This window comes from Pan paniscus, chromosome 3 (assembly GCF_029289425.2).
Source record: "Pan paniscus chromosome 3, NHGRI_mPanPan1-v2.0_pri, whole genome shotgun sequence".
Classification (NCBI taxonomy): domain Eukaryota; kingdom Metazoa; phylum Chordata; class Mammalia; order Primates; family Hominidae; genus Pan; species Pan paniscus.
In genome coordinates this window covers 73,301,908-73,327,050 of record NC_073252.2, presented here as the reverse complement: position 1 = coordinate 73,327,050, position 25,143 = coordinate 73,301,908, and the positions used below count along the sequence as shown (strand labels likewise).

Genomic DNA, 25,143 nt, shown 5'->3' with positions numbered 1-25,143 from the left:
GCAGTGATCTAAAATAATGGAGCCCTGGGTTTACAACCAAATGTTTCTCAACTGGAAAAAAATGTTGATTATTTCGTGTACAGGTTGTTGCTATGGAAGTGTAGTTACTAATTTTGGGGGAGTGGGAGGTTGGGGGAACTCAGACTCCTTTGATAGCTAATGAATTCTAGAACTCTTTTCAGAAAATCGCAAATACATACAATTTTGGATTCTAGGTTAACAAATCTCTGCTTTAGGAAACAGAAGGATAATTTATAAATTTATCAAAGAATGAATTGCTTAAGAGATTATGTTAAAAAATGTATCAAAGGGCCTTAAAATTTGGGGGACACTATATTAATTAAACTTTCATTCAACTCTTGTTTGAAGACGTGTCCCTAAACCCCTAGTTTATATTAACTGGTTCTCCCTGCACCAGTTGAGGGACCACCCAGTCAAGAAAGACACCTGTTCAGATGGTGTCATTCTTCACTTTGGCCAGCCTATGCAGCAGTAGAAGAGGCCTATGAGCTATTCCCTCACTGACACCCTGCTATCCCCTTTATAATGTAGATCTCAAAAACAACCAAACCGATTCCAGCTACTTTATTACTTGACTTATAGTAAGTGGCAGAGTAACCTTATGTTTTGAATATATGTGTAATAATAGTATCTTTTATGTTTTTTCAGAGAAGACTATTCAAGGACCTCAATTAAAACATATAGGCCTTAAACCAAAAAAAAAAAAAAAAAAAACCCTGTCTTTAAATCTGTTTTGAATGTTTAGCATAATTATACACTTGTTATTTCCCTAGGGGATGGCATTCCTACTGTATTTGTGGCAGTGGCAGGCAGAAGTAATGGTTTGGGACCAGTGATGTCTGGGAACACTGCATATCCAGTTATCAGCTGTCCTCCCCTCACACCAGACTGGGGAGCTCAGGATGTGTGGTCTTCTCTTCGACTACCCAGTGGTAAGATACATTGAATTTTTTAAAACTGTTCATTACAAGCATGTAACAGATGCACAACAGTAGACAGAATAGCATAATAAAATCTCATGTACCCATGACCTAGCTTCAGCATTTAACATCTTGTTGTGTCTACAACCATCTCCTGCTGGATTATTTTAAAGCAGATCTTAGACGTTATAGTAATTTATACTTAAGTATATGTTTAAGTAATACAGGCTCTAGTTTTTAAATCATAATCATGATATTGTTATAGAACAAAAGGAGCCCACTATCTGATGCATTAGAAACCAGTACTATCTAAGCCACCAGGTTTTTGAGAAAGAAAGGCTTCCTCTTTCAAGTTGACCAACAAGGAGACATGAGTCCAGCTCAAATCTGTGCTGGCTTTAAGGCAGCAATTTTATTAGAAAAGGTTTAGGGGATAGATTCTGGGATTAGTAGGTGATTGGTGGAAGGAAAGGGGAGGTCTAGAAAGTCCTTGGGCATGTGCAGTTATCTCTTCATGTTATTCCATGGATCACGTGTGTAAATTTGGGGGAGTTAGAATGAATTGTGGTGGAAATTGGGCCTGTGACATCAGTAAGCTGGTTCTGTGCAGACTCTAGTTGGCCATATTGTTTAATCTACCATTCTGCAAACTCAAGAATTTCTGTTAGTTGTTGGTATCTTTTAACTCTTGGGGACACAGTTTCAATACCATATTCACACCTAAGAAAGACTAGTGGTAGTTTCTTAAGGTATAATTTTTAGTTGGGGTCCAAGTTTTCTAATTGTCTCATCTGTTTGTTCAGATCCACCACAGTCCTTATATTGCATTTAGTTGATAATCTCTTGATTTTTTTAATATATAACAATTCATCCTCCCTTTTTCCCTTTCATTTTTTCAATAGAATTTTCTATATTTTGGATTTGGCTTCTTACATTTCTAGGTGGTGGTAAACATGCTCTCCCATTCCCTATATTTTCTATAAACTGATGGTGAGATCTGTAATAAAATCAAGTTTAGATATTTTTTTCCCAAGAATTCATGGTATTGATTTTTTTTTTTAAAGTAAATGTGATCGTGTTACTTCTGTAGAGAGAATACAATTTTATTCTTAAATATTGGGGATAAGGCTGGGTGCAGTGGCTCATGCCTGTCATCCCAGCACTTTGGGAGGCTGAAGTGGGCAGATCTCTGGAGGTCAGGAGTTCAAGACCTGCCTGGCCAATATGGTGAAACCCCATCTCTACTAAAAATACAAAAATTACCTAGGCATGGTGGTGAGCATCTGTAATCCCAGCTACTCAGAGGCTGAGGTAGGAGAATCGCTTGAACCTGGGAGGCAGAGGTGAGTCAAGATTGTACCAATGGATTCCAAATGGGCAACAGAGTGAGACTCCGTCTCAAAATAAAAAATTGGGGATAAAAGATAATAACATAAGGAAGTCCCCTTTTGGCTGATGGAACTGGATCACATAACAGTGTTGTGGTTCGTTCATCATAGTCCAAGATATGATCTGATGTTCTGCAGTTTATGAGGGTCAATATTGTTTCAGTAGATTTGCTTTATTACTAAAATCCCTAACTTTTCTCATATCTGTATATATCCAGTCTTGATATGTGTCAAGTATATTAAGTCTTTGAGCCCTCCAACCTGGTCCAGTGGACTGGCTTCTCTCTAGGCATCCTGTACTGCTGTTGTCTTAGGATCCCCCTTTACCATCATTTTGGAGACTCATTTTGCCTTTCTCTAGGCTTGGATCTCCCATGTTTTCCCCTTACTTGGTTTATTTTTATTTTGTTGGAGTACATTCTTGAACTTGGGGGCAAAAGAATATAAAAGGTAAATTTTGATACCTTGTGTATCTAAAATGTGTATATTGAAGCCCTATACTTGATAGTTTAGAAATAGAATCCTATGCTGAAAATCATTTTGCTTTGGAATTTTGGGAGCATTATTACTCCACTGTCTCCTAGCATCCACAGTTGAGGACTCCATTGCTTTTCCACCAGTCTGATTCTAGGTTTCTTATGAATTTTGTTTCTCTCTGGAATCTTTCAGGATCTTTTGTCTGTTTTCATTGTTCTTAAATTTTACACAGATGTGATGTGCTGAGTCTGTTTTCATTATGGACTTTCAGTGAGCTCTTTTAATCTGAAATTCATTTCCTTGAATTATTTAATTTTCATACCCCTCCATATTCTCTCTTCTCGTTTTTGAATTTATTCAAATTTGGGCTTCCCTTGATTTCTATTCTACTTGTTTGTCTTGTTGGTATACTTTCTGGAATATTTCCTAAATTTTACATTCCAACCCTTCTATTGAGTTTTTCTTTTTTTTTTTTTTTTTCTTGAGACGGAGTCGGGCTCTCTTGCCCAGGCTGGAGTGCAATGGCGCAATCTCAGCTTACTGCAGCCTCCGCCTCCCAGGTTCAAGCGGTTCTCGTGCCTCAACCTCCCGAGTACCTGGGATTATAGGTGTGCACCACCACACCTGGCTAATTTTTGTATTTTTAGTGGAGATGTGGTTTCACCATGTTGGCCAGGCTGGTCTCGAACTCTTGACCTCAGGTGATCTGCCTGCCCTGGCCTCCCAAAGTGCTGAGGTTATGGGCGTGAGCCACTGTGCCCGGCCTTCATTTTGGATACAGGTGTTTTTTGTTTGTTTTGACACAGGGTCTTGCTCTGTTGCCCAGGTGGGAGCACAGTGGCATGATCATATCTCACTGGACCCTTGAACTCCCGGGCTCATGTGATCCGCCCACCTCAAACTCCCATGTAGCTATGACTACAGGCCCACACCATCACACCTGGTTAATTTTTTTACTTTTTGTAGAGATGGGCACTCCATATGTTGTCCAGGCTTGTCCTGAACTCCTGGACTCAAGCAATCTTCCCACCTCAGCCTCTCAAAGTGTTGGGATTGGGTAGGAACCACTGCCTCTGGGTTTTTTTTTTTTTTTTTACACAATGTTTTTATATTTCTTTTGGTTTTTGTTTTCTGGGTTTTTGTTGTTGTTGTTGTTTGTGTTTGTATGTTTTTAAATTTCCAAAAGCTCTTTTTTGTTCTCTGGAGATGATTATAGTCTGTTGCATATAGTTACTTTCTTCAGCTGTCTGGTAATCCTTGGCTGTTTGCGCTTTTAAGAGTGGAGTACTATAAAAAAAAATTGGAAACTTCAAGTGGGTGGTCCGTGTCAAAATTGGGCTTCACTGTGGGGTGTATCTGGTAGGGATTGTTCTTCAAACAACCCCTCACATTAGTGTCTAGGTATTTTCTTAAGTGTTGACCAGAATTACTCAGAGAACAAAAGTTGTCTGTGCCTGGCGTCCCCTAGTTCAAAGACGCCAAGACTGAAGTCTGTTTTACCTTCAAAAAAATTAAAGGCCTGGCTTGGTGGCTCATGCCTATAATCCCAACACTTTGGGAGGCAGAGATTGGTGGATTGCCTGAGCTCAGCCTAGGCAACCTGGCGAAACCCCGTCTCTACCATAAATACAAAAATTAGCTAGGCATAGTGGCACACGCCTGTGGTCCCAGCTACTTGGGAAGCCAAGGTGGGATGATCACTGGAGCCTGGGAAGTTGAGGCAGCAGTGAGCCGTGATTGCACCACTGCACTCCGGATGACAGAGCGAGACCGTGTCTCAGAAAAAAATAATGTTTAAAAAGAAAAAAAAATTGCTACAGTGCTTTAAAGAGGCAGTTACTCAGGTAGATGGAGTGGGGAAGGAGATTTGAGGACCTAGCTTCTTCTTAGACTTCGAGTCAATCATCTTCTTATTAGTCCCTATTCCCTTCCAAAGGTATCTGGTGCCACTAATTTAGTCAGTCACCCTTTGGGGGAGTTCTGTAATGTCAGTCATGTTGCTTCTCATCTTTCCCTGCTTTCAGTTTAGAATTAAGTTTTTTTTTTTGTTTTTTGTTTTTTAATGGAGTTTCGCTCCTGTTGCCCAGGCTAGAGTGCAATGGCGCAACCTCCGCCTCCCGGGTTCAAGCGATTCTCCTGCCTCAGCCTCCCAAGTAGCTGAGATCACAGGCATGCACCACCATGCCAGCTAATTTTGATTAAGTTTTCTTGGTGTGCTAACTTAGCTACCACTGTGTTTGCCTTTCAGTTGCCAAAATGTTACTGCTGTTATCTGGCCTTGTGTGTTCATGCCTATTTCCTTCACTGTTTTTATAGGCTCTGAGAATTAAATTTTGTGCCTAAGCTATCTTTAACAAGATGTGACTATACAAATGTCTCAAGCTAAAAATCAGCAGCTACAAATAAAGCTGTAACCAAATTTATGCCAGAGGAATTGTATAGATATCCATGGAGCTTACAAAAGGGGAGCATGATAAGCAAAAAATTGGCAGTTTTTATAGTAGTACTGTTTCAGGAGTGACAAATAATCTGGAAGACTTGTACATAATGATCACTAGAATTGGGGATAATCTTTTGAGTAGTTTTACAGTAACCTGTGTAAAATCCTGAAGACTGCCCATATTTCTCATCTCTGATGTCATGCTCACTAGATAACTTTTTTTTTTTCTGCAATTTAAGCTATTCTTTTACCAGAAAGGGAGTCCTGGGCAGGAGGCACAGGTTATTTCAAATATTAGAGTGGAGCACTCTACCTAGCGTGCTAACAATAGTGGTTGACATTCTTGGAGCACATACTGTGTACCAGGCAATGCTGTAAGCACTTTATCTATGTTATTAACTCATTGAAGTGTCACATCAGGTAGCTACTAGTTAAAATTCCCTTCTCACAGAAGAGGAGAATAAATTAACGTGAAGTAACTTGACCAATACCACATATTAAGGGGTGGAGCTCCATAAAATAACGTATTAATACAAATTAGTAAATTGGCCTTGTGATTTGTATTTGACTCTGTTCTTGGGGATAATGGGAGTCAAAGAGCCCGATGAATTCCAAGAATATCGGGAAAATCGAGCTTTTGGAACTATAGCAAACACTAGACATAATAGTACCCCTGATTCTAGCAAACACTAGACATAATAGTACCACCTCAAGACACTGCCTGAGCAGACATGTGGCCCCTAGGATGTTACTTTTTTATTCTGCTGTCTTGGATCTTATTAATATTTATTTATAACTTGACATTTCCTAAAATTATTCTACGGATTTGACTTTTTTTACTGCTCAAAAATATTAAAATAGTTCAAATGCAGACAAAGATTAGCTAGAAAACTGTCAAAACAACATAGCTCAAGTTTGTCTAAGAACAGGTACTTTTGTACTCTTACCTTGACCCTTATTTTGCTTCAGTTGTTCTTCGCCAGGGATTGAAAGGGATAGTGTATGTGAACAGAAGTTTCAAAGAGATAAGTTTCTTTGTGAGTGAGTTCTATAAGAAGGGTGATAGATGATATATATAAAATATTTCTTCATGGCAGGTAATACTGACTGCTTTTCCTCTTGTAATCACTTTACCACTCCGGTATTAAAGACAGTTGTACAGATTCTACTTTAGATTAGAATAATGCAGTAGCTTTTTATTTTCTGTGGCAGGACTGCTCTGAGTATAAAATTTTTTGTGAGGTTGTATTTTCATTACTAATTGAGCTCAATTTTCTGTCTTTTCCTTGCTGAACCAATAGGTCTTGGCTGTTCAACCATACTTTCTCCAGAAGGATCAGCTCAATTTGCTGCTCAGATATTTGGGTTAAGCAACCATTTGGTATGGAGCAAACTGCGAGCAAGCATTTTGAACACATGGATTTCCTTGAAGCAGGCTGACAAGAAAATCAGAGAATGTAATTTATAAGAAAGAATGCCATTGAATTTTTTAGGGGAAAAACTACAAATTTCTAATTTAGCTGAAGGAAAATCAAGCAAGATGAAAAGGTAATTTTAAATTAGAGAACACAAATAAAATGTATTAGTGAATAAATGCTTCTCTAGATCCATATTAATAAATATGAACATCTAACCCCTCCTTTCTTAGGCTAGACCCCAAGATATTTCAGCCAGCCTTTATCATTCCTCTTACTTTATCCTTTTTCCTTAAGTATTGGTGGTCACTACTATTGAGTTTCTTCCTTAACACTGATTAAATGATCTTAACTCCCTCAGCTAAAACTGGCATTACTGACTCCCAGCTATATTTCTCCAGACTTGCATTTTTTTTTTTTTTTTTTTTTTGAGACAGGGTCTCACTGTCGCCCAGGCTGGAGTGCAGTGGCATGATCTCAGTTCACTGCTGCTTTCCCTCCTGGGCTCAAGCAGTTCTCCCACCTCAGCCTCTCGACTAACAGGGACTATAATCTTGCAGCACCATGCTGAGCTAATTTTATTTTTTGTAGAGATGAGCTCTCACTATGTCACCCAGGTTCGTCTCAAACTCCTGAACCCAAGTAATTCTCCTATCTCAGCCTCCCAAAGTGCTAGGGTTACAGACATGAGCCACTGTGCCTGTCTAGACTTGTACTTTCAACTGTCCATTTCTCCCTGTCTGTCCCATGGGCACTCATAAAAAAACAGAATGCTCCCAACTTTATTCATCTTCCAAGCCTGTAACTCTTGGTATACTCACTGTTGCAAGTCAGAAGCTTGATTTCATCATTGATGTTTTTCTCACGTTTCACATCTCACTCATCACCAAGTCATGTTGGTGTTAATTTCTGATTAACCCTTGAATTTACCGTCTTCTCATCCTCTGTACAAAAGCCTCAAGGGAGGGTCAAATTCAACATTATCCTGATCTAGACAGCCCCCATTCTCAATCCACCCTTTTCCAAGTTGATTGCCCAAGGACTTCTAACAATAAACTCTCTTTTGCACCACAGACTTCTTTGAAAATATACATGCTGTTGACCCTCTCTGTAGAAAACCGCACACATAAAACTTACCAACAGATTTCATTGGTTCTTGGGTTCTCCCGAAGCCTATCCATGGTTTATAGATTAAGAATTGATGAGGTAGCTGGGCACAGTGGCTCACACCTACAATCACAGCACTTCGGGAGGCTGAAGCAAGCAGATCACTTGAGGTCAGGAGTTTGAGACCAGCCTGGCCAACATGGTGAAACCCTGTCTCTACTAAAAATACAAAAATTAGCCAGCCGTGATGACAGGCACCTGTAATCCCAGCTACTCGGGAGGCTGAGGCATGAGAATTGCTTGAACCCGGGAGGCGGAGGTTGCAGTGAGCCTAGATCATGCCACTGCACTCCAACCTGGGCAGCAGAGCAAGACTCTGTCTCAAAAGGGGAAAAAAAAAATTGCTGATGTGACCCATGAAGGGAACTCATTTTCCTCGTAATTTTGGACTGCCACACATTGGTACCTTTAGTTCTCTGAAGGCCCACGTTTTTATCATTAAGACCTATTTGTTAGCTAGTAGAGCTTTATGTTCACTGTCCATGAAACCTTCTGTAACCACAGTGACAAGTAGTTCTTTCTCTATTGAATTATTAGGTCCAGAATAGAAGATGTCATTGTACACTTTATTTCCCTCACACTGTGTTACGCTCTGATGTGCTATGCTTAGCTATCTGTCAGAGATTAGTAAATTATAAAACTCATGTGTACTACTTAAGTTTATATCTTATGCTAGTTTATAAGAACAATTAAAAGGACTTAGAAGATTAACTTTGGTTTCATGGTCTCTGAAGTCACTGACTGCTATTTCAGCTTGTTTACCCTTACCTAGCATTAAGACTCCATCTACTTCTGTGCAGTATATGAAAATTTTTAAACTTTCATTTAGACTGGTGGATAGGACTGACCATTACAAATTGTCGTTATCAGTTTTTTTTCCTTTTTTTTTTTAAGAGCCAAGTTCTCACTGTCTCCCAGGCTGGAGTGCAGTGGCATGATTATGGCTCCCTGCAGCCTTGAACTCCTGGACTCAAGCTGCAGCCTCTCGAGTAGCTGGGTGCATGTGCCACCACACCCAATTATGAATTTCATCATTAGTTTCTTAGTAGAGTCCACATGTCCTCAGTAGTAAGTTCATCAGTGCTAAATATTTGAAGGTATTTCTACTGTTTTGTAAAAGTAACTTAAGCCTACCTGGTCTGCTATCTTTTGAGTATTTATACTTTCTACGGGCTTGTAGGTAAACATAAATAAAAAAAGAAAAATTATCCCAATAATACAGTTTTTAACCTTTTATGATAAAGACATGCTTAGAATTGCTGTTAAGCTTTCTGAGATTTAACCACTGAAACTAAGTAAAAGACAAAGCACTTAGGTAAAGCTTCATTCAGTATCCATTCACCCAATACTGGTTTGATTCTAGGGCCTAGGAAAATAGGACTGAGCAAAGCCCTTGTCCAGATGGAACTTATGTTTTAGAGGGGAAAACAAACCATAAAAAGGTAAACAGTATAAAATCAGGAAAGGATAAATGTATATGAAGAATCAAAATGAGGACGGTGATGGGGATAAGAGGGGAAGGTTTTTGAGGAGAGCAGAGCAATGATGTAAAAGCAAGACACACAGATAGGGAAATAGCTTTCCATACTAAGGGAATGGGAAATAAAGCTGAGTTTTGCCTTGAGGACCTCCAAAGATGAGAATTGCTAGAGCTCTGTGAACAAGGATGAGAGTGGAAGACAATATAAGCAAAGGCTAGATCACTTAGGGCCTATAGGCCACACTGAAGTGTGACAGGAAAAACTCAGTTTGAGCAGAGGCTTGACATACTTAACATATTTAAAGGTTCTCTGGCTGTTGTGTGGACAAGAGGAGAAGCAGAGATTAGTTAAGAGGCTATTGTAGCCCAGGTGAGGGATGATGTATGATCTTCAACATGTCTAATTTTTTTGTGCCTCAATTTCATGAAATGAAAATGCGACTAATACCACCTCATAAAGTTGTGAGAATTACATGAGTCAATATATGTAAGGCCCATCATGGCACACAAATGTGTTATGTAATATCCATTTGGCAGACTGAAGAACAACAGTATGAATGGAATTCATTCACCATGAGAATTACCTGGAATTCTCTGGGCATGGTAGCTCATGCCTGTAATCCCAGCACTTTGGGAGGCCGAGACAGGCGGATCACCTGAGATCAGGAGTTCGAGACCAGCCTGACCAACATGGAGAAACCCAGTCTCTAATAAAAATACAAAACTAGCCGGGCATGGTGGCACATTCCTGTAATCCCAGCGACTCAGGAGGCTGAGGCAGGAGAATCACTTGAACCTGGGAAGCGGAGGTTGTGGTGAGCCGAGGTTGCGCCATTGTACTCCAGCCTGGGCAACAAGAGCAAAACTCTGTTTCAAAAAAAAAAAGAAAGAAAATTACCTGGAATTCAATATTGCCATCGGCTGATTTAATTTCTAATATGAAGAAAGGGGCAGTGTGATGTGCCACGGAGCATCCACAAACTGCCATTTCAGCCCAGCCAACCTTAGAAAGCCATTGAAAAGAGTTGTTTTTAATGGTGTTTTTACATCCAGCTTCCCACACCTCAAATACTTGGGGTGGAATTGTTAATCTCACATTGCAGTACAATGGAAATAGTGGAATGGAAGTCAAGTTATAAAATGGAGCTAAATATTTCTTCTGCTTGCCTCTGAGTTGACAAGATACCATAAGATACTGTACATGAGGCTAGGCGCGGTGGCTCACGTCTTATTTCTTCTGCTTGCCTCTGAGTTGACAAGATACCATAAGATACTGTACATGAGGCTGGGTGCAGTGGCTCACGCCTGTAATCCCAGCACTTTGGGAGGGTGAGGTGGGCAGATCACCTGAGGTCGGGAGTTCAAGACCAGCCTGACTGACATGGAGAAACCCCCTCTTTACTAAAAATACAAAATTAGCCAGGCATGGTGGTGCATGCCTATAATTCCAGCTACTCGGGAGGCTGAGGCAGGAGAATCGCTTGAACCTGGAAGGCAGAGGTTGTGGTGAGCTGAGATCGAACCATTGCACTCCAGCCTGGGCAACAAGAGCGAAAATCTGTCGCCAAAAAAAAAAAAAGATACTGTACATGGAAGCTTCTCAGGCTAAATCCATTAATATAAAAATACATTGTGGATACTGATGAGATGGCTAATTCTGTCAACTTGACTAGGCTACGGGATGCCTTGATAGCTGGTCAAACAACATTTCTAGGTACATCTGTGATGGTGTTTCTGGAAGAGACTAGCACTTGAATCAGTAGACTTGAGTAAAGAAGACTGCCTTCACCCATGTGGGTGAGCGTCATCTAATCCATTGAGGGACTGAATAGAACAAAAAAGGGGAAGGGTGAACTGCTGGGACATCCATTTCGTGCCCCCAGACATTGGTGCTCCTGGTCCTCAGGCCTTCAGACTAGGACTTAACGTTATTGCCTCCCCTGATTCTCAAGCCCTCGGGTTTGGAACTACACTGGCTTTCCTGGGCCTTCAGCCTGCAGAAGGCAGACTGTGGGACTTCACCTCCATTTTGCAGAGCCAATTTCTCATAATCTGTACATATCCTATTGTTTCTGTATTTTTTAGAGAACGAATACAGCCTATTATGTATATATAAGACCCTGGGAATGCAAAGATGAACAAAATTAACCTTCTGCTCTCAATCTTGGAAGTCTCTAGAGGCAGACAATTTCAGAACACCGTATATAGTCTTAATATGGAATTAACAATAGGGTATTGTGAATACACAAAAGTAGGAAGGACTCTCTGATCTCTAGAAAACAATTGTATACTGTGAATGAAAAAGACTGATTCTCCACAGTCTATACTCAATCTCTCTTACCTTTCCATAATTTTCTTCAGCAAACTTATTACCACCAAACATAGTACATGTTTATTTATTACCCATCTCTCCCAACTAGAAAATAAATGTATTACACTGGGCTGTCTTCTTTGTTGTCAGCTGTATCACAGCAACTGGTGTAATACACGGCACTGGCATATACAAGACAAACACTTGTCAGATGAATAAAAATGCAAATTCCAGGAGGTAGGGGGACACATAACTACATAGAAGTTAGAGGTGAATAGCATGCAAGGGGGCTAGGAAATGAGTAAAGAGACCTATGTGAGTTGGGGAGGTGGCAAGCAGAGGCCAGATCACAAAAGCTCTTACTGTTCTTCTTTGGAGTTCAGATTTTATCATGAGGGTAGGAAAGTGGCATCAGATACATGCTTAAAGAGATCAGTCTGGTTTTTTTCCCACCATGTGAAAACAGAAGATGCCATCTATGAATCAGAGTGGGCCCTCACCAGACAATCTTTCCATCCTTCACAATGTGAGATGTAAATTTGTTGTTTATTAAAAAAAAAAAAAAAAACATCACTATGGTTTGGAAGATTCCTGTTTCAAAAATGGCATGTTAAGCCCCATATTTATAGGCTGTTTGCCACAAAACTCCATTAAAATGACATAAGAAATAGAAACAAGTCCACAGCAGCAGAATTCTGAGCATTTCTAAAAGCTACAAAGTATATAGGATTAGAATGATATAGAAACCAAAATTGCCAATTCTTATATAAAGTCAATGTTCTAAAAAGTACTACTAGGACAGTGGCTCTTAACTTTTGGGAGGGGATGGTGGATATAAACACCTTTGGAGAATACAGTGGAATCTACATTTTCTCAGAATAACAAAATTTTGGGTATACCCAATTTTCTCACACAACATTTTGGGTATACCATGTCATCTGGAGCTCCCACCCCCTGAAATCTAAACATAACTGGCTTGAAACCTGTGACAATTCTAGTCAGTAAAAGTCTAAAGCTCTTCTCATGATTTTTACTAATTCACAAGAATTACACCCTCCAGCACCTAGAGTTCAAGCCACCTTTCATGCTCTTTGCATTGTATATACTGGAAGGACCAGACAAAAATATGGCAGGGCACCATATGCCATATCAGGAGCTGGGCAGTTTCTGCCCTCAAGGAACTCAAGATTAGGCAAGGAATGTGAAACAAAAAATGCCAACTATGTGCCAGGCAGCATGCTAGATCCTAGGGATACTGCAGTGAGCAAGGTAAATATGGTTCCTTGGCCTCAGAACTATAGTCCATACAGAGTGAGATAACCCTTAATTATCAGTGCTCAGAAGTAGAGAGTCCTATAGGCAGTCTCCCAACCTTTTTGGCACCAGGGACCGGTTTCAGGGAAGACAATCTTTCCACAGGAGTTGGACAGCTGGTTTCAGTATGATTCAAGCTCATTACATTTCCTATTAGATTCTCTTAAGGAGTGAGCAACCTAGATCCTTCACATTCCCAGTTCACAATAGGGTTTGAGCTTCTGTGAGAAGCTAATATCACAGCTGATCTGACAGGAGCTCAGGCGGTACTGCTCACTGGCCCACCGATCACCTACTGCTGTGCCGCCCGGTTCCTAACAGGCTGCAGACCAGTACAAGGGTTGGGGACCCCTGTTCTAAGAGGATGCCACCAGAAGGCTGCCCAGTCTGCAAGATCAAATGTTTCCTCAAAGTAACCTTCAACGTATAACCAGAAAGACTGAAAGACAAAAAGAAGTTAGCAAGGCCGGGCACGGTGGCTTACGCCTGTAATCCCTGTACTTTGGGAGGCTGAGAGAGGGCGGATCACTTGAGGTCGGGAGTTTGAGACCAGCTTGGCCAACACAGTGAACACCATCTCTACTAAAAATTCAAAAATTAACCGGGCGTGGTGGCTCATGCTACTTGGGAGGCTGAGGCAAAAGAATCGCTTTAACCCAGGAGGTGGAGATTGCAGTGAGGTTCATCCTGGGTCACAGAGCTAGGCTATGTCTCAAAAAAAAAAAAAAAAAAAAAAAAAAAAGCTAGGTTCCTGAGGGACACAGGAAGTAGTAGAGGTTGTAAAGGTCATGACGAGATATGAGTCTGAAGAGCAGGCCATTCAATAAAATACAACATTCACATCAAGTGAATCACTCACATCGTCTTGGTGTGGTGGCTCATGCCTGTAATCCCAGCACTTGGGGAGGCTGTGCTGGGAGGATTGCTTGAGCCCAGGAGTTCCAGACCAGCTTGGGCAACACGGCAAGATCCCCGTCTCTTAAAAAAAAAAAAAAAAAAAATCACTCACATCAAGTGTACCCAACAGATATCCATTCCCTTCGTACATCTGAACACATCTTGATATTACGGTCGCAAGCAAACCCTAATATGTTATATCTCTAGAAGAAATATAGTATCCCCATTTCATAATCGGGAAAACAGACTCCCAGAAGCTAAGTAACTTGTTTATTGTCAGACATCTAGTGAGTCGCAGAGCCAGGGAACTGACCACGGGCATTTTCACCCCATTACCCTTCCAGCTTATTGCCGACTGCTCCCGAAGGGAGCGAAAAGGACAGGCAAAGGGTTTCACCAAACCCTTTGTAATGGGAGATTCTTGCCTTCTTACCTTTCTTCACGTTTGCTTCTCTGCCAGAATGTCTTCCCGCACTTTCCCCAGAACCCAAGTTCTCCTAATCATCTTTCAAGATCCCTTTCCCTCAACCACAGATGAGCCGTGCCTATTTCTCCTTCAAATGACTCCCTATGGCTTCTAGTTGGTAGTCTTTTATTTACCACCTCATAGTCCTTTTATTTATATCCCATAAATGATCGTCCGGCCCCGCACCGTGGGACCAGGACGCTGCCTCGACCATGGCGGTCTCCTGGAAACAGGCTGCTTTGAGCCGAAACTGGTGACCGTTTCCCAACCCCGTCCAGGAGTCCCACGCCTCTTTTCTCCAGGCCAACTTCAAGTGAGGTGTATCAACTCTATCCGCACAAATTTCTTGCCACGAGAGCAGAAGATTATGATCTCTGATGCTGCCTTAGGGCTGAAGACGCTCCCAACTCGGCGACGCTTAGCAATCACCGACTTCCTCCTCCTCTTGGCTGCCTCGGAGATCCTGTTCCGGGGCAGAGGTCTCCCCGCCCCGCCCCTCGTCTCCTCCAAGATGGCGAGCGGCGGCAGCGGGGGGGTGTCAGTACCTGCGCTGTGGAGTGAAGTGAACCGGTATGGCCAGAACGGCGACTTCACGCGCGCTCTCAAGACCGTCAATAAGAGTAAGTGTCGGGGTGGGCACTGGGGCGGGCCCAGGCCGGCTGGAGGATGCGGCCTGTTTCCGGCGCGCGAGACCACCTCGCGCGGGAGGCACGGGAAGGGGAGACCCCCGAAACCCCCCCGCCTATTGTCCGCCGGCTCGGGCCCTAGCGCCCGGAAGACGCAGGTCTCATTCCTCGGCTTCACCAGGCCAGCCTGGGGTCCCTGGTTGCTTAGAGCCACGTGTACTTCTCTTTTTACCCTCCGCGGGAAGCGAGGGAAGGTTTTAAAGAGACCGCAGCTCCCGGAGTCCATTTCAAACTGTTTTCTTATTTGACTCCTTTGCTGCTTTATTTCACAAATATTCCAAAGTGCCTCCTTTTCTTCTTTGTCTTGAGCGCAGTGATCAGGACTCTATTGCTGAGGGAGCTTGTTCTCTTTGGCCGCTAAAGGGGGAGGAACCTGCTTGGGACACGTAGTTTAGAGGCTGGTGCTAATCAGGTGGAAGCTGTACGGGTTCTACGGGGCGAGAGGAAAGGGCTGGATCTGGATGTCAGGCCTGTCATTCCCATAGATGGGATCTCTTCAGTGTTATTAAGTTAGGAAATATGTGTGTTGAAGCACCAACACTTGAAATAATGTCGGAAGAAAAGTTTGGCCTGTTTTTTTGCCCTGTAAGGGATGATTTCGGGTTTTACCGCCTTTGGTGTGAGGTTTAATTCATCATATTCTTTTGTTCCTTACTACATACCTGGAATATGGCCATGCTACTTAATGTTCTCGGTGGTGCGCAGTTCTTCTCTACTGAAGATACAGCCTGTGCATGTTAGATTTGGAAATGTAATTACCAAGGCAGGGCTTAGCTGTTCAGAGTAGCAGTAACCTAAAAGGTGTGTCAGTAACATGCAAAGCTATCTAAGTAATTTTCAACACTCTAGTACTGGGTTAACGTGAAAAGTAGTGATTGTGCCCACAGTGCACTTTTGGTGATTTCAGACATTGAGGAAAATAGCTACGAATTAGAATTATTTGATCCCTAAATTTGTTTGAATTAACTCTAGCCTTCCAACCAGTACTGTATACTTAGTATAGTATTTTGCAGGAATTCTTTAATCAGCAAAGATTGTCAGCTTGTTTACCAGTATGTTTTCTTAATTGGTAGAAATTCTTGTGATTCTTTGAGAATTGGACTTCTGTAGTTGCACAGGAGCAAGAGTAACTATGATCCTGGTCATTTTAACACCGAACAGTTGTTAGCGTTGAAACTTGCCACCTGAGTTCTTCCTTATACTTTGGTCATCTTAGTTGAAAAGGGGAAATTTTAATGATTTTTGGAAACGTTGCCAGCAAGATAAATTGCCTTTGTATTATACTTTATAAGATTTTTCCAAAATATTCATTTCATGTTGTCAGTAACCTTATTAAATAGGTAATGCTTTTCTAATCATTTTGTAGCTCAGAAAACTGAGATTGGCTGTTAAGTGATATGCCCAATACCTCAAAGCATTGGCAAGCTTGCACCAAACCTAGGTCATTTGCTTCCAAATTCTACCTGAACTTTTTCCCTGTGAAGTAATGAACTATGTAGAATGTAGCATGCATTTCAAGATGAAATATCTGGAGAAATTGCTTCTTTCTTCTTTATTTCACTGCACTTTTTTGGTACATGTATATTGGGAATCTTTATCTCATTGAAAATTTAATCTATAACTCTCCTTATTGTCACTTCTTAAGTTAAAAGCGAAGATTAGTTGTTTTCTCTGGGTTTGTTTTGTTTTGTTGCTGTTTCTTCCCGTCGTTCTGACCAATTATTTCTGTTGCAATAAAAGTAGAAATTTAGCTTTCGGAGAGACAGGGTGGGAAAATTTAGTAAAAATGTGAAAAGGAAATGGATTTAAAAATGACTTTTCCTAAAATTGTTCTCTAGTACTACAGATCAACAAAGATGACGTAACTGCCCTGCATTGTAAAGTGGTATGCCTTATCCAGAATGGAAGTTTCAAGGAAGCTTTGAATGTCATCAATACTCACACCAAAGTGTTAGCCAAGTAAGTGATTCAGTTAGTTGCTTGTACAGTTATTAGAAACACTTACTATCGCTATAATCTCTTCCATGTTTTTTCCCAACTATTTGCTGATTTTTTTTAACGTTTTTTCCTTCCTTTTTTTTTCCCCCTTTTGCTTGTCAATAATGTTTCTGAACTGGAAGGAATACTAGTAACTTCTGTTTTTTTCAGCCTTAGAGAGTTTTTTTTTTTTTAACCACTGTGTTTCCTTTGAACCACTAAGGAGGTGAACCATAGAGAGTTGTGGGGCATAATTATGAGTCCTTGGAGGATGTAGCAAGAATAGCTCAGTCGAAGTTTCTTCACTGTTATACCTAGGCTCCAAAAAAATATGTATTGAAATTAAGTTTGAAGCATATTAATGGGATACTGGTTTATAAGGTGCAGAACAATATATATTATACTTCCTTTTACAAGAGGAGGAGGATATAAAAATTTATATATACATTTGCCTGTATTTGCAAAACAAACAGTATAAAGAGAAACAATGAATAGTCATTTGTGGGAGGCCTAAGAGGGCAGATCATGAGGTCAGGGGTTTGAGACCAGACCGACCAATATGGTGAAACCCCATCTCTACTGAAGATACAAAAAATTAGCTGGGTATGGTGGTGTGCACCTGTATTCCCAGTTACTTGGGAGGCTGAGGCAGGAGAATCACTTGAACCCAGGAGGCAGAGGCTGCAGTGAGCTGAGATCGTGCCATTGCACTCCAGCCTGGGTGACGGGGAGACTCCGTCTCAAAAAAAAAAAAAAAAAGTCATTTGTAGGAGGTAATAGGAACAGGTTAGATTTGGGTAGCAGTGGGAATAAAGCCTCTTAGTGTATCTCTTTTTCTTTTTATATTTGAGGCGTATAAATGTGTTAGAGATTAAAAATTAATTGTAAACTTTATTAAAAATAAAAGGGAAATAGAGGCAATGCTGCTTTTCTCCTATTAAATATGTTTGCTAAAATTCAGTCTCTTGATTTTGGGCATTTTGTGAGAAAAGAGACATTTTCAAAAACATTTTGTCAATGAGTCTTGGATAAAAGTGTTTTTTTTTTTTTGGGGGAGGAGTCTTGCTCTGTCGCCCAGGCTGGTGGAACTTCCACCTTCCGGGTTCACGCGATTCTCCTGCCTCAGCCTCCCAAGTAGCTGTGATTACAGATGTGCACCACCACGCCCAGCTAATTTTTGTAATTTTAGTAGAGACAGGGTTTTGCCGTGTTGGCCAGGCTGGTCTTGAACTCCTCACCTCAAGTGATCTGCCCACCTTGGCTTCCCAAAGTGCTGGGATTACAGGCATGAGCCACCACACCTGGCTCAAAAATAAATTTTTTGTTAGGTAAGTAAATAAAGGACATTAGCCTTTGCTTTGATAAATATTTTTCCTCATGGATTATGGTTGAAACATCAACAATGAGGTATCACATTAATGTAGATGAATTTTTAAGTGTGTGTATGTTAGTAGTGTTTACCAGTTGTTTGATTACAGGTACTTCTTTTAAGATTTCTAGTTACTGTTTCTTTGCTAATCATTTGTTTCTTAAACAAGTTTAAAGAAGTATTATATGGCTTATTGTTTTGTTAATGAATTTAAGAAACTTCTAAAACAACCCATTTAACATCCTTCAGATTATCTTTGTATCTAAGACAATTACTTATTTAGCAGATTAATGATTTCCTTCTTAAATGTTTATTTCAAAAGGCCAATAATTTTAATAACAATATCCATGAAAGACAGGCTAGGGAAATTGATATATGCTTAATTATATGTTTGATTGATATACATTTACAAGCTATCTGATATTTAGACAAGTCTCTAACCTTTGTCAGTTTTCTCATCTGTTATCAGGACTAAATCCAGTGTTTAGAGTGGTGTTGTATATAATGGGTGCATTGCATTGTTAGATAATAATCAGATACTGTTTTTTTTTTCCTTCTTCAGTAACTCTCTCTCCTTTGAAAAGGCATATTGCGAGTACAGGCTGAACAGAATTGAGAATGCCTTGAAGACAATAGAAAGTGCCAACCAGCAGACAGACAAACTGAAGGAGCTTTATGGACAAGTGGTAATTACTGCTTTTAAATACATGTTGACAGTGATACTGAGTGAGCATGACTACCTCTAGCAAGGAGCAGGGTTGAGGAAACCCAGCCCATCCTGATGCTCCACAAAACTGACCACCAAACCAGTCCTTAAGGTTTGAACATAATTCCTCTTCTTGATCTTCATACAAACAGTTGCATATATAATGTGCTATGAACAAATGACTTCCTCAGGTAATCAGAAAATCAAAGAAAATGAACTAATCTGTTTAATTTTGACTTTTGAGTTAGAAAGATGAAGCACATTGAGCTTGCATATTTAAACAGATTTGAAATACTATTTCACTAATATTTTACTCTAAGGATGTCATGATAGATAAGAATTTAGATGATTCTAGCCCATGAAATTGTGAAAATATTTTAAAGTATTTTGAGACATAAAATTAAGCCTAATGTAAAATAGGGCTGTTAATGACAAGAGGACAGAAATGTGTATCTTATAGCTAGCAAAACCCTCTTAAAGTTTTTCTTTTTTTTAATGGAGTCTCTCTCTCTCTTTCCCAGGCTGGAGTGCAGTGGCACTATCTCGGCTCACTGCAGCCTCTGACTCCCAGGTTCAAGCGATTCTCCTGCCTCAGCCTTCCAAGTAGCTGTGATTACAGGCATGTGCCAACTCGTGCAGCTAATTTTTATATTTTTTAGTAGAGATGGGGTTATGTCATGTTGCCTAGGCTTGTCTCAAACTCCCGGCATCAAGTGATTTGCCTGCCTTGACCTCCCAAAGTACTGGGATTACAGGTGTAAGCCACCATGCCTGGACTCCTCTTAAAGACTTTTAAATGTCAATTTAGGGCAAATAATGTTGTATTGAATGTATTGTCCTCAGGAGGTAGTATGGATTTAATAATACAAATGAGTTGAAGATAGATTTGGACAAATTCATGGATTGTACGTCTATAAAAAACTTTTAAGGTAAACTGGATAACTTTAGGGTAAATTCTAGCATTTTGAGGTTAAGGACATCAACCTGTGTCATACATAATGGACTAATTGACCTAGAGTGGCAGTTGTTGTTCTTTGAGCACAACTTGAATGAAATCAGTAGGAATTCTATTGTGTCTGCTTGAGACTCATCTGTGTGATAGCTGGTTTCTGAGAAAGATAAAATGAAGATTATAGCGAACTCCTAGGAAACATTAAGTCTTTTTCTTAACATTTAATTTTGTTCCTATTTTAGTAATCATTTTGTGTTGTGGAAAAATATTTTCATTGTAATTTTAGATCTAGGTAACAGGGTTACCTAGACCTATAGAAAGGTGTTCTTTCACAACCTATTTAGGCACTTTACTAATTTCAAGAAGAAAGGTAAAGAAAATCACTTTTCGCACTTGGGGAGGCCAAGGCGGGCGGATCATGAGGTCAGGAGATCAAGACCATCCTGGCTAACACGGTGAAACCCCATCTCTACTAAAAAATACAAAAAATTAGCCAGGTGTGGTGGCGGGCGCCTGGTCCCAGCTGCTCGGGAGGCTGAGGCGGGAGAATGGCATGAACCTGGGAGGCGGAGCTTGCAGTGAGCCGAGATCGCGCCACTGCACTCCAGCCTGGGTGACAGAGCGAGACTCCATCTCAAAAAAAAAAAAAAGAAAATCAGTTTTCTGGGTCGGGTGCGGTGGCTCACGCCTGTAATCCCAGCACTTTGGGAGGCTGAGGTGGGCGGATCACTTGAGGTTGGGAGTTTGAGACCAGCCTGACCATGGAGAAACCCCATCTCTACTAAAAATACAAAATTAGCCAGGCATGGTGGCGCACGTCTGTAATCCCAGCTACTCGGGAGGCTGAGGCAGGAGAATCTCTTGAACCAGGGAGGTGGAGGTTGCAGTGAGCCAAGATCGCGCCATTGCTCTCCAGTCTAGGCAACAAGAGCGAAACTCCGTCTCAAAAAAAAAAGAAAAAGAAAAGAAAGAAAATGACTTTTCTCAACTGAATCCTGCCTACAGAACCACAATATAGTGAAAATTCATTTTAAAAGTATTTTCAAAAAGTAATTTATTTGAAAGTATGACTAGTACATGGAACTATTTAAAAATTATAAAACATAAACAGTTGATTGTTCACGTTATGCTGAACTAGGATTCCTACTTAGTGGTTCCAAAAAAGGTTTGCATGATATTAAAGACATAACACCATATTTGTCTCTGATTTTTTACTTGCTATTTATTATTCAGTTATACCGTTTGGAACGCTATGATGAATGCTTAGCAGTGTATAGAGATCTCGTCCGAAACTCCCAAGATGATTATGATGAGGAGAGGAAAACAAACCTTTCAGCAGTTGTTGCAGCTCAAAGCAATTGGGAAAAAGTGGTTCCGGTGAGTATCCTTGTGGTGTACCCATACAGTCATGAATTATTATTCATATTTAGTATTTAACTGGTATTTTGTCCCCTGACAGGAGAACCTGGGCCTCCAAGAAGGCACACATGAGCTGTGCTACAACACTGCATGTGCACTGATAGGCCAAGGCCAGCTGAACCAGGCCATGAAAATCCTACAGAAAGCTGAAGGTTGGAAGTTTGTTAAACTTATCTGTAAATATAATGTGCATATAACTTTGTAGAGTATCTTCTAAAATTGCATTTGACTTCTGTGAAATTATTAAATGGAAGTTATTGATGCAGTGACAATTTCTCCAAGTTCCTGTCGTCTTTCTCTCTCTTTTTTTTTTTTATGGAGTGGGACAGAATCTTACCCTGTTGCCCATGCTGGAGTGCAATGGCACGATCTCAGCTCACTGCAACCTCTGTCTCCCGAGTTCAAGCAATTCTCCTGCCTCAGCCTCCCGAGTAGCTGGGATTATAGGTGTGCGTCACCACACCCAGCTAATTTTTGTATGTTTAGTAGAAATGGGGTTTCACCATATTGGCCAGGCTCACTTCACCCTCCGCCTCCCAGGTTCAAGCAATTCTTGTGCCTCAGCCTCCCAAGTAGCTGGGATCACAGGCGCATGCCAGAAATGCCCAACTAATTTTTGTATTTTCAGTAGAGATGGTTTTCGCCATGTTGGCCAGGCTAGTCTCAAATTCCTGTCGTCAAGTGATCTGCCTGCCTTGGCCTCCTAAAGTGCTGGGATTACAGCCATGAGCCACTGTGCCCAGCTGAAGCTTTTAATTAAGAAAACAATTAATTTATTAGAGAACTGTGTCAGGTATTAACATGTGAACATTTTGACTTTGCTTGTGCATAAATTTTTCCCTGGAAGCTATAAAAGTGATGTAGGTACTGCAGTGATCACTGGGGTGGAAAAAAAGGTGAAACAAAGTCTGTTTTACTGTTAAATATTAGGGGTTAAAATGAGATCACAGTTTTACTGTCAAATGTTGAAAGTTAAAATAAGAACAAAGGTTAGAGCATCATGAGAAGAAAAATCTGTTTAAGAATTATAATTTTTTTGGCTGAGTGCAGTGGCTCACGCCTATAATCCCAGCACTTTTGGGAGGCCAAGGCAGGAGGATTGCTTGAGCCTAGCAGTTCAAGACCAGCCTGGGTAATATAGTAAGCCCTCGTTTTTACAAAAAAAAAAATATATATATATATATGTGGCCGAGTGTGGTGGTACACACCTGTATTCCCAGCTACTCTGGTGGCTGAGGCAGCAGAGCCTAGGAGGGCCTAGGAGGTTGAGGCTCCAGTGAGCTGAAATCATACCACTGTATTCCAGCCTGGGTGACAGAGTGAGACGCTGTCTCAAAAAAAAAAAAAAAAAAAAAGAATTATAATTTCCTGACCTCAAGTGACCCACCCACCTTGACCACCCGAAGTGCTGGGATTACAAGTGTGAGCCACTGCACCTGGCAAAATTATAATTTCTTGATCATACCCAATGAAGAACATTCTCATACATTGTGGGTTTGAGTGTAAGAGTAATACAGACTTTTCAGTGAGCAGTTTGGTGATGTGTAGCAGATTTTAAATTTACCTACCCTTTGATCCAATAATTTCACTTCTAGAAACTTGAGGAAATGATTAGATAAATTTACGTATGTGTCTGTATGAATGTTCATTGAAGGAATATTCATAAGAACAGAAATTTAGAAACAGCATAAAGTTCTGTACTATTAAAGGATTGGCTAAATTTTACCATAATCACAAAGTAATTACAGTCACTACAACCAATAACATTAAAAAAGATACAGTAATGTAGATCTATGTTTATTGTAACAAAGATATCCACAGGATATTGAATGGGGAAGGGAGGTTTCAAAATAGTATGCACCGTGTCTCACTTTCATTTTAAAATGCAGCTGTGCATTTACATATAACTAAGCCAGGTATGGTGGCTCACAGCTATAGTCCCAGCTACTTGGGAGGTGGAGGTGGGAGGGTCACTTGAGCCCAGAATTTCAAGGCTGCAGTGAGCTATGATTAAGCCACTGCACTCCAGCCTGGGCAACAGAGTGAGACCTCCAACTTTAAAAACAAACAAAAAAAAATATTAAAAAACTAAATAACCGAAATGCTAGTAGTGTTTATCTCTGGGTGGTAGGATTATTTATTTTTATACTTTTCTATAATTGATTTTTCGCAATTAATATTTACTACATTTGTATTTTTTAATGCACTTTACAAATATTTTTAGCACAGACACAACAAATGAAAGAAAAGTGCCAAAGAGCTAGGAAAGTCAAGAGACCGATAATATATATGTAGTATATTTGATGCTAATGTAAATTTCACAATTGCTTGTTACTACGATTATCTTGGAATCTTCTGCTTAGGAATTTAGATCTTGCTCTTTGGAATAGTGAAAGAAATGGGATTTACCCAGCAATACTACTTTTAAAACAATTTTTCTCCTGTAGATCTTTGCCGTCGTTCATTATCAGAAGACACTGTAAGTATTCCATCATTGTTAAACCTAAATTTTACACTTCTGACTATGATAAATTACTGAGGCTTCATTGTACTATTTATTGACTTTTTTTAGAAGATGGCTATTCATTAAGTAGGAATCACACTAGAAACCACCCTCTAGTATCAGTTATTTGATGAAGTCTACTAGAGTGAGAAATCACAATACAAAAAATTTTGACATAACCTTAAGCACTTGATTATACATTTATATAATGTAAATTTATTCCCCCATTTTAGGATGTAGGACTAAGGTCTTTGAGGACTGGTCTGCTCCTAGGAGTTCCATGTGTATTTCTTATGTAGTGACATAATTCAACATTCCCAATTTACACTTTTGGTTTTTCTTTTTAAGTGTAACAATATCTTAAATACAGTTGGTAAGCACTTCCATTATAGAGTCCTTATGTTTTTTTTTTGTTGTTTGTTTTTTACCAATCTCTTACCATTTTTTGGTTCACAACTAATTAGACAATAATTTTCTTTAGGAATTTACCTTTACCGTATCTTTCTGAGTATTCAACGTGATTTACATTGAAATATGTCTCTTTTCACATTCATAGTTCTCTCTCTCTCTCTCTTTTTTTTTTTTTTTTTTTTTTTGAGACAGGATCTTGCTGTTTCACCCAGGCTGGATTGCTGTGATATGATCATAGGTCACTGTAACCTCAAACTCCTGGGCTCAAGCAATCCTCTCACCACAGCCTCCTGAGTAGCACCACCATGCCCAGCTAATTATTTTCTTCTTTGTAGAGATGGGGGTCTCGCTGTGTGGACAAGTTTGGCTTATCTCAAACTCCAGGCCTCAAGCGACCCTCAGCCTCCTAAAGCACTGAGATTACAGGCGTGAACCACCATGCCCAGCCCATAGTTCTTCTCTTTAATATTTTTAAGTTTTATCATTTCCTCATCAAACACAACTGCATAATGGGTTTGCAAACAAACATATCTGACTCCTGGTCAGCAGATACTCACCAGGTGAGAGCAGGAGTGTTGGGTCATTAAAGGACTGTTGTCTCCTAGTCTTGAGTATTCATTGTACAGCCTTTTCAGAAGGAAAGGAGAAATGTGGATTAATCTGGAGCATCGGTTAAGAGAGCTACTACTTTAATTACAGAATTTGTTCAATTATAGGATTAAAGTACAGAATTAGTTCCAGCTTTTGAAGTTTTTTTGTATGGTGTTAATTGGAATTTTCTAGTTTTTGAGGTAGAGTTATGGTAGAATAGAGAGAAAAGCATT

The 25,143-nt window shown here is 40.2% G+C and overlaps 2 protein-coding genes and 1 long non-coding RNA gene across 5 annotated transcripts in view; 2 read left to right on the top strand and 1 right to left on the bottom strand.

Moving 5' to 3' along the window:
* LOC100993147 (phosphoribosylaminoimidazole carboxylase and phosphoribosylaminoimidazolesuccinocarboxamide synthase) overlaps window positions 1–8,539 on the top strand; it is a 56,239-nt gene extending 47,700 nt beyond the window's left edge. For all 3 annotated transcript variants that reach the window (XM_055111527.2, XM_003806487.4, XM_057302099.1), the window contains 2 exons: window positions 795–953; window positions 6,548–8,539. In XM_055111527.2, coding sequence (XP_054967502.1) covers window positions 795–953; window positions 6,548–6,714 — 326 coding nt within the window. In that variant the 3' untranslated portion in view covers window positions 6,715–8,539. The remainder of the gene's footprint in view (window positions 1–794; window positions 954–6,547) is intronic.
* The window catches only part of LOC134730276 (uncharacterized), an 83,007-nt gene that overhangs the window by 4,282 nt on the left and 53,582 nt on the right, over window positions 1–25,143 (bottom strand). The window contains exons 4-7 of the long non-coding RNA XR_010111975.1: window positions 24,877–24,946; window positions 14,264–16,707; window positions 13,793–13,911; window positions 9,893–10,175 (exon numbers count right to left, since the gene is read on the bottom strand). This is a non-coding gene — a long non-coding RNA (uncharacterized LOC134730276). The remainder of the gene's footprint in view (window positions 1–9,892; window positions 10,176–13,792; window positions 13,912–14,263; window positions 16,708–24,876; window positions 24,947–25,143) is intronic.
* Window positions 14,463–25,143, top strand: part of SRP72 (signal recognition particle 72) — a 36,385-nt gene continuing 25,704 nt past the window's right edge. Inside the window, exons 1-6 of the mRNA XM_003806484.6 lie at window positions 14,463–14,916; window positions 16,821–16,941; window positions 18,891–19,014; window positions 21,220–21,363; window positions 21,446–21,557; window positions 23,853–23,884. Of these exons, the coding sequence (XP_003806532.4) occupies window positions 14,463–14,916; window positions 16,821–16,941; window positions 18,891–19,014; window positions 21,220–21,363; window positions 21,446–21,557; window positions 23,853–23,884 (987 nt within the window). The remainder of the gene's footprint in view (window positions 14,917–16,820; window positions 16,942–18,890; window positions 19,015–21,219; window positions 21,364–21,445; window positions 21,558–23,852; window positions 23,885–25,143) is intronic.